Source organism: Chenopodium quinoa, unplaced genomic scaffold (genome assembly GCF_001683475.1).
Source record: "Chenopodium quinoa cultivar QQ74 unplaced genomic scaffold, ASM168347v1, whole genome shotgun sequence".
Taxonomy (NCBI): domain Eukaryota; kingdom Viridiplantae; phylum Streptophyta; class Magnoliopsida; order Caryophyllales; family Amaranthaceae; genus Chenopodium; species Chenopodium quinoa.
Window position 1 is genome coordinate 642,973 of NW_018743858.1, and position 10,106 is coordinate 653,078.

Genomic DNA, 10,106 nt, shown 5'->3' on the forward strand with positions numbered 1-10,106 from the left:
GGATCCCTATCCAACTATTATTACATTAAGCTTAGTTAACTTACATTTATAAAGGAATAGTTGTATATGTAGGTAAAAGGTCGTGGTCTACGTGTGGTGTTGCCGAATTTAAGTGGGTCCCACCAACTAATTTATAAAATTTCCTAAAAGTTCAGTTAGTAACCAATGCTATTCCCTACCCAACCAGCTTACTCACTACTTACACCTTCCTAAAATATTTTACTAACAGAATTCTAGTGAAGTGGACGCCAAGAAAAGAAGCTTTCCATTATGTTTCTAACTTCAATTCTCCTCTTTTCTTTCATTATCAAATTCGCTTAACAAAATATACATTTCTTTTAAATAGCTACCTCTATAAAAAAAGAAAATACACCATCTTGATTTTTTGTTGTTTGTATTAGAGAGCACTACTACCATTTATCTCTTTCTTTGTGATAATTGGTTTGGTGCCGTGCAGCGAATGGCTAGCGGTGGTGATGGGGTGGTGGTGCTTAATAGGAGGGCGGAGATCGATACACGAGCACCATTTAGGTCCGTGAAAGAGGCGGTTTCGTTGTTTGGTGAGAGAGTTTTAGCCGGGGAAGTTTATGCTAGCAAACTCAAAGAGGTACTTTTATTTACTTCGTACGTTTAGTAAAATCAAATTATTGGTTTAGTTTTTCTTATATTACTTCCCTCTATTTTTGTTGTCAGCAATGATTATGACGTTAATTATGTTGATTATTAAATGATAATGACTTATGTATAATTGTCTATTGTTTTACTATATATGCTTGTTATTTTTTTGATAAAAATGGTGGCAATATTTCAAACCCGATTTAGTGGAAAAACCATGCATAAACTCTAAAATTAAACTTTTTTTAGGCGTTGTAATAGGTTTTGTTAGTTTATGATGACCTGCTCCTAAAATCCTAGCTAAATGATGATATTGATGATTTCAATCTCTTAATATTATAATTTTCTCAGGATATCATTGAGGAACCAGTTTTTAGGGTCTATATTTATTTAAATGGATAGTTGTGTTGCATGTAGTCATGTCATATTGTCATGTATACCTTAATCTGCATAGGTACATATAGATCGATAACATTTTAACATGTATAACTAATTAGATGCATAATAATAATCGTATATGCAAAAATATCTAGTGAATTTATATAACGAGTGTTGTATATCTTGGTACGTACAATTATGGGTTGAAGCGGAGGTATGGAAGTTAAATATCAAATTGTATGGTTTTGACCAACTAAATTCGTAGGCATTCACATATAAGAAACACACATATTAGGCCTTCCATAAAGGATAGGAAGGTAGCGGTTTCTTGAATTATTTTTAAAAAGTTTTATGTTAAGTAACTCGATCCTCTCTTTTCCTGAGTTCTACTTCCTTGCATTTTACAAGGTCTCTGACACATTATTTTGAAAATTAGTATCATTAAGTATGTATGGAATATGGATGAATTATATAAAAATTTGATATATAGAAAATGTAATGATATGAACAAAATAAGACATCATGTGATAAAAAAGTTTTAATAAATAAATTAAGGTTTATGGTTGAAATTTTATTAATTTATACCATCAAATAATAAGCGAGTAGAATTAGAAAACGATGAGCGTACCAATTATTCTAAAACAGGAATTTTCAACTTTAATATATACAGTTTTTGCATGTAGTTAAAAGATATCAATAAAATTAAAATAGATACGAGTGACACGAAGCTTATCATATAAAAAAATGGTACATAGTGAAGATAAATCTAGAACAGAGTTAGAATTGTTACCAAAAACCCAAGCTGAAATTCATTACTTGAGTGGCCATGAATCCAATACATGTTTTCTTAGTAATTACGAGTAGCAATACATCAAGGTTTGTCTGCAGAAAGAATAAAGTAGGTAATTGAATAACAAATGGTCGTATTAGTGTGTGTATGTTACTTAATCACAGCTTTAACAAGGAATCCTTTACTTTGCTCCTTTGGAAGAAACCTCTCACAGTCCCACATTCACCTTCTTCTACAAATCTCCCAAGATATACATACAAGTATTTTGCGTCACATTTCTTTGGTCGGTTCACATATATCTAATCTTTCATATATAAATTTTTAGAAGCCAATATATTGTAATTTTTTATTCCAATTATTAATAATCGAATAAGTTTATTGAGACCACAAAATTAAAAAAAAAAAGCGTCTAACGTAGAAATTAAGAGTGTTTTGTTCATACATATATGCAAGTATTTACGCTTTTATAACGAATCATAATAATTGTGAAAGAAAAATCTAATTGGTCAATGTTCGGACTGCAAAAGTCATGTGAAGCAACACAAGTATACAGTTTTTGTTGCGGTAACTATTTAGTTTAATTTTAAAAGAACATAGCATCAATTGAAAATGGGCGTCTCTAATTTAATTAACTCGGTTAGAGAAGATTATTCTAATTAGAAGTGACTCTAATTTTACAAATCAAAATTCAATTGATTGATTTAGTTTAGTGAAATAAAGTTGTTAAGAATGACTGTATACTCTTAAAATAGGTGATCAAATTATTTTTTAAATTTAATCAATTATTAAAGTATGTTAAACATGATAACATTGTGCCACAAAATATTTATGCAGATGGAGAAGGATACAAGAGATGAAATTGGCCAAGGAAGTTCAAAGATAGGAAGCATCACAGACGAGCTTGAAGAAACAAAACAAAGCCTCGTAAAGGCGAAAGAGGAAACAATGGTCATGGCCACCTGCCTATCTTCACTCGAGGAGGAACTCGAGAAGACAAAGAGAGAGCTTCAAGAGCTGAAACTAGAGAGGGAATCGGAGAAGCAGATGATGGAATATGAGATCGAAGACCTTAAATTTGTCGAGGATCCACCACAACCCGTGACTAGCCTACAACGAATAAGAGAAAGTGAGAGAGTTGAGTATCAGAGTAGGAGATTTGTGACCTTTGGAAATGCAACTTTCTCTGAAGTTATATTACCTGATCACAAAAGCAGGCCGTTTTTGGAGAGACATCCTTCTCTTAAGAAGAAGAAAAGACAGCCATTGATACCGTTGATTGGAGGGTTGTTTTCGCGAAAGAAGAAGAGCTCTGAAGTGGCTTCTGCCAAAACTCCATGAAAATCTGCAAGTTTTCAATTTACTAGCAAACCAATAAGCATCCTTTTTCAGCTATTATGCTAATTTTCTGTTGATCTTTTGACTCTAAAGTTCTACTTCTTTTTGTATTTTAATTTCCTCTTTACTTCTCTTTTTTGTGAATTTAGAAATGCCTGAGATAGTGTAACAATGTAAGTAAGAGATTGACGGTCAATAATGTTCATCCATATTGCAGTGAAGTCTATGTTATATACACCTGCCTTTGTAAACTAGAAAACTTACTTTTCATTCCTTACTCTTATGTAATTCTCGGTATAGCTCTAGCAACATATCGATATGCATACAGCAAAACCCAAAGCTACCAGTGACGTCAATTGAAAAATGACAGTAGATATACTGATAAGCCCTGTAAATAAATGTTAAGTCATGACATCCAATTTCTCAAATTGAAAAACGACAGCAGGTATACTGATATGCACCTGTTTAACCATTACATCGGGTGCTTTTTACACAAAGCTCGTGGACAGAATTACTCACTGGAAAATTATTACACTAGCTACAAAATGTACTATAATAATTTTCCGGTTTGTTTGCGTAATGCCTTGAACCATTCACTTCATTTATCAAGAAGCAAATAATTAAAATAGTTCTGCATCATTTACAGACTGAGTGTAATAATTATTGACTAACATATAATCCACTTATTTATTATTTATACCTTGTCAAGCAATTTTCTTGTTCCCCTTTTTAATTTATACCTTGACAAGGCAAAACTAGTAAAAGATAGATACATATGAGCGCTTTTTAGGGCCTTATAGTTAGACACAAGCAAATATATAACAATGACAATTTTGTAAATAATGACATTTTGAGAGTACTACTGAACATTCTCAGTAGTACTACATATGATTTCAGTAGTACAAAAGGCACGAGTAGTACTAAAAAAACATCTCAGTAGTAACAATAGGACTTTCAATATTACAAAAGCCTGCTATGCAATTTTGCTTGTGTCTAACGTTGATATATTAAGACTTCCTCTTATACATATTTCGAAGAAGACTAATTTAAGATACTATGTTGACTACAATTGAAGAGAAACTTTGTGTGAACAACAGTTGTCCGAAACTCAGAATTATAGAGAAGATTACTACAGTTTCATTGCATTTTTTCAATTTGAAAATTACAAGCTCGTCTTTAATAATTTTATATAGTGCGGCTATCACATCAATTTTGTGAAAAACACTCCTTTAGCACCCCCCCTTCAAGCTTGGAGTGGAGTTTCTCGTGAAAAACAGTGTGTGGGATGATTCTAATGTGTCATTTTTCAAAAAATGGCACCATAACATGCTGACGTAGTATGTTATGGTTGGTCAATTTTTCATTTATTTTTAAAAGCCAAATTATATAATATATGTATGTAATATTATAAATACTTGTATTTTTTTTTTTTTATAAAATACATAGTAATAATATTTAAAAGAGAAATTCTACACCATAACCCTCACGTATAGACTTTTCTAAGCTGTGCTTCCTCCTTTTAAAAATTACACATTGTAACCTTCAACATACATTTATGTCTCAACAGTGACCTTGCCGTTATCCTTAGTGGGACCCACTTTGCAATTTTTAATATTTTTTTCTCGATTTGCGTGGTGAAAAAAAATTCCGTTATCCAAATTGAGCTCGGATTTGACAAAAAAAAAAAAAAAAAAAAACGTAAAAGCCCGTTTTGTGAATTCTAAATTTAACTACGGAAATCCGAATTCACAAAATAGGGTTCCTACGTTCTTTTTTTGCTAAATCAGAGCTCAATTTAGATTTTTAAGGGTTAAAATGACCCCTAAAACCTTTTAACGGAACATTTTTTAGCATGAAAATCGAGAAAAAAAATTAAATAGGTGTAAAGTGCCCCACTAACGGCAACATGTAACGGAGGGTTCACGACAAGGTTATAGCATAGTCAATAAATGGACCTTGATGTTACAACGTGGGATTTTTAAAAGGAGGGGCACAACATGGAAAAGGGAACACCTGAGGGTTAGTAAAATTTCCCTATTTAAAAATTTAATTTTTTTAAAAAAATTATTTTCGAATCTACTTCCATGAGCGCACCTTCTGGATCTTCAATTGGAGCACAATTCGAAGTTGTTGCTGCTATTGAAGGTCGGAATTGTTGTAATTTGGTGGCGAATTGCTGTAATTGATGGTGGATTGGAGGTTCAAATTGTCGCAATAGCTGCTGCGTTTTGGTGTTGTTGGTGAAGCGTGGATTGAAGGTGGCGGTTGTTGCTGCGATTGGAGGCCGGAATTGTTGTAATTGGGTGGCGAATTGATGTAATTGACGGTGGATTAAAGTTCTAATTGTCACAATTGCTGCTGCATTTTTGTGTTGTTGGTGGAGCATGAATTGAAGGTGGCGGTTGTTGCTGCAATTGGAGGCCGAAATTATTGTAATTGGGTAGCGAATTGCTGTAATTGATGGTGGATTGGAGGTTCTAATTGTCGCTGCATTTTGGTGTTGTTGGTGAATTGAAGCGTGGATTGAAGGTGGTACGGTGGTGGCGTTGGTGACTGAAAATGGTGCTGCTGTGTGGTGGAGAGCTAGGCAGTGGTGATTGATTGCGGGGCCAAAGGATGTGGCAGACTAGGCTGCTGTAGCGATGTGGTGGGTGGAGCGATGAGAGGGCTACTAGTGGCTGCTCTGCTGTCCGACGGTTAGAGGTGGTTGTTTTGCTGCTAGGTGGTGCGGCAGCGGTGAGTTGCTGGGTTGCAGGCAGCCGGTAGTGTGTGGTTTGGGACTAGTTGTTGGTGGTGCAAGTGCGGTAAAAAGGCAGGGACACAAAGGGATTTTCATAATTATGATTAAGTATTTCTCAAAAAAAAAAAAATACATGTATTATAAGAGAATACATAATACAATTTTAATAACATTAAAAATAATTCAAAACAAAAATCAAAATTCAAAATATGGGCCAATTAGATTTCGCCACATCAGCGTATTGTGGTGCCTTTTTTTGAAGAATGACATTGTAGAATTTTCAATCGTTATAACATATATCAATGATTGGCAGGATTTTAGTGAGAACATCAACCACTAATGCCCTTGATGAAATGTAATCAGCCTTGATCTTTCCTTCATTTTGATCTTCTCTGATGAAATGGTAATCAAAATCCACATGCTCCGTCTTTTCTTGTTGGACAGGAATAGCTGCTTTGTTATCACATTTACGAGTAATGACAGTAGCCGCGTTGTGGATAACAACTGACCTAAAAGACGATTCCGCGCTACCTCTCGGTGCAGTAAACGCAAAGCGGTCGCCCTCCAGGATAAGCACGGCGCCGGAATTTGTGTGCACTCACAAACCCGACTGGAATTCAGAATATTTGCCCATCAGAGAACAATGTTTAGAATTTTAAGAGAAGAGAGTTTCTGTGTTATGTATAATGGCTGATGAAAGCACGACTATTTATAGGGAAGAAGAAGGCAACGGTTACCACAAGAAAGTGTCTAGGTTCGTTTAGCCAAGATACGTTACACCAAAACGACAAGATATAAATTTGCCAATTAATTAGTCGAAATCAAGGGCTAACTAAACTCTAATAATCAAAATATAATTAAGAAAATTCTGTTTACCAAAGTAAGAAAAAGAGATAAAATTTCTCTAAAAAGATAGAGGGCCCACACACCCACGCCCGCGCATCGCATTCCCCAAGACCCCAAGTCCCGAGGCCCGAGCCCGACCCGACCCGACTTCGCGTGCGCGCGCGCGTGTGAGTTATAGTCAACAACCCACTTTCCACTTAAGCAACTAAGTAGGACTAAGGTACTATAACATTTAAATAAGGGAGAGCACTCTTTATATTTCAATGTGGGACATTTACCTCATTTTTATACCACTCTTTTCTTTGTTTTTCATCTAGAATTTACAACAATCCCCCACAGATTCGAAGATGAAGAAAAGAAAATAAGGAAAAATGAATTCTAGGCAAAACAAAAAATTGTATAAGTGCCAATGTCTCGTGACTTGAATTGACACATAGTGAACATCAAGCTATGATCCCTTTCCAACTAAGTGACCTTCGTCTTGAACTTAATAGGGGGTTAGGAACCCGTCACTTGAGTCACACAATTGACCATGTATAATATTTTGAAATTATGCGAATAAAATGATGCATTATAGTGGCCATATATACGTCCGAGCCTGGATGCTCATATGTGCTCTAGAGTATAAGCCCACGAAATACTCATAGAAAGCGGCCACACTTCCACACCTAAGTAGGTGAATCCCATCAAGTGTGAGCTACAACACACCACCAAAAATATGGTAATGGGTTCATTAAGAGCCATATGCTCAACCTCTTTCGCATTTGTAGCAAAGCACAAAACAGAAATCTAGGGATGGACAAAAATAAAAATTATGCTTTTAATTATTATATAATGTTCCCCTTTGAACTCATAATGAGTAGGAGTTCATTACTTTACAATTCATAGAACGGGCTTTAGCCCCATCCCTTCCGATGTTTCCAAAACTAGTTTTCTACAAAGGCCTTTAGTCAATGGATCCATAACATTCTGTTCGGAATTTACGTAGTCTAGTGATTTCACCCCTTCAAACAACAAATTTCTGACAGCTTTATGCCTCAGACGAATGTGTCTCTTCTTCCCATTTTAGGGATGATTGTTTGTAACAGTAATCGCAGCTTGCGAATCACAATGAAGTGCAACTGAAGGAACTGGCTTCCCCCACAGTGGAATAACAGCAAGCATATTACGCAACCATTCTGCCTCATGACCAGTCAGTTCAAGAGCAATTAATTCAGATTCCATAGTAGACATAGCAGTACAAGATTGCTTACTAGATTTCCATGATATAGCTTCACCTCCAAGGGTATAACCATTGGTGGAGTTAACTTCGTCGTTGTCAAACACCCAGTTGGCATCACAAAAGCCCTCCAAAACTCTTGGAAATTTCGAGTATTGTAAACCCCAATCCATAGTACCTTTAAGATACCTAAGAAATCTCTTGAGAGAAATCCAATGATCACTACTCGGGTTATGAGTGTACCTTCTCAATCTACTAACAAAGTAACCAATTTCAGGTCTAGTGTAGTTCATAAGAAACATAACACTACCAATAATTCTAGCATATTTAGACCGATGAACGAGATCACCTTTATTTTTCAATAGGTGGAAACTGGGATCATATGGAGTCCTAATTAGATAGACATTAAATGAGTCAAACTTTTTAAGAAGTTTTTCAATACAGTGTGACTGGTTAAGACATATGCCATTTGGAGTCCTTTTCATTTTTACTCCCAAAAATCACATCTGCCTCACCCATGTCTTTCATTTCAAAATTAAAACTTAAAAATTCTTTTGTTTCATTTACTCGATCCAAGTTAGTCCCAAAAATCAACAAATCATCCACATAAAGACAAATAATCATACAACCATGGCTATCATGCTTAGAATAAACACAAAGAATCACCTTCATTAACATGAAACCATTACCAGTCATAGTCTTGTCGAATTTGTCATGCCATTGCTTTGGAGCTTGCTTAAACCCGTACAATGACTTGAATAACTTACAAACCTTGTTTTCTTGGCCCGGAACAACGATTCCTTTGGGTTGAATATGTAAATCTCCTCATCCAAGTCACCGTTCAAAAATGCAGTTTTGACATCCATTTGGCGAACAAGATAAAAAATGCAAGCAAGAGCAATCAAAGTCCTAATGGTTGCAATTTTAGTGACAGGGGAGTAAGTATCAAAATAATCAATGCCATGTTTTTGAGTAAAACCCGTCACTACTATTCTAGCCTTATACTTGTTTATGGACCTGTCGGGTTTTAACTTCTTCCTAAAGATCCATTTACAAGTAATGGGCTTGCAACCCCTAGGAAGATCAACCAATTCCCAAGTGTTATTATTGAGAATTGATTGTAACTCACTATCAATTGCTTCTTTAAAAAAAAATAGCATCAACTGACCTCATTGCCTTATCATAGGTTCTTGGATCATCTTCCAACACAAAGATATTAACAAAATCATCATCAATATTAAAAGATTTAGATAAAAAGTTAGTAACAAAATTAGGTCCAAAAGTGTTATCCTTTCATGCCCTTTTGCTTCTCCTTGGCTCCAAAACAAAATCTGTTAGTAATAGAAGCATTAGCAATAGGTAAACTAACAGAACTACTAGCAGGTAATTCACTATCATTAGAAGGAGATATTTTCCAAGGAAAAATGTTCTCAAAGAATTCGGCATCTCTTGCCTCAATGATACGACCACCTGCATAAGAGTTGTTAGTACCTTTAACAAGAAAATGATAAGCTTCATTTTGATAAGCATAGCCAATAAAGATAGCATCAACTGTTTTAGGACCAATTTTGTCCCTTTTGAATCTAGGCATTCCTACTTTTCCTAGGCACCCCCACACTTTCAAGTATTTCTGGTTTAGTACTCGACCCTTCCATATTTTGTATGGAGTCTTGTCAAGCTTCTTGTGAGGAACCCTGTTTAAAACATGACAAGAAGAAAGAATAGCCTCCCCCCACATGTTATCAGAAAGCCAAGAACTAATAAGCATAAAATTCATCATATTCTTTAAAGTTCCATTTTTCCTTTCAGCTATACTGTTTTGTTCTGGTGTATAGGGAGCTTTCGTTTCATGTATGATGCCGATTTTCTCACAAAATTCCTTAAGAGTGTTGGGGCCGTAGTCACCACCCCTATCACTCCTAACCCTCTTAATCTTATTGTCTAATTGGTTTTCTACCTCAGCTTTATATTTGAGGAACATTTCCTCAGCTTCGTCCTTAGACCCGAGAAGATAAACCATGGTAAAACGTGAGCAATCATCAATAAATGTTATGTAATACTTTTTACCCCCTCTGCTCTCGTGATTATTAAAATCACCCAAGCCACTATGAACAAGCTCTAGTATTTCAGTTTGCCTATCTACTGATTTAAATGGTTTCTTTGAAAACTTAACTTCAACACAA

At 35.2% G+C, this 10,106-nt stretch overlaps 1 protein-coding gene across 1 annotated transcript; it reads left to right on the forward strand.

Moving 5' to 3' along the window:
• Window positions 1-246: 246 nt before the first annotated feature.
• LOC110686366 (WEB family protein At1g75720-like) lies at window positions 247-3,367 on the forward strand. The gene is made up of 2 exons (XM_021862965.1): window positions 247-607; window positions 2,618-3,367. Exons 1-2 carry the CDS (start codon window positions 461-463, stop codon window positions 3,119-3,121), a joined length of 651 nt encoding a protein of 216 aa, XP_021718657.1. The 5' UTR covers window positions 247-460; the 3' UTR covers window positions 3,122-3,367.
• Window positions 3,368-10,106: the final 6,739 nt, after the last annotated feature.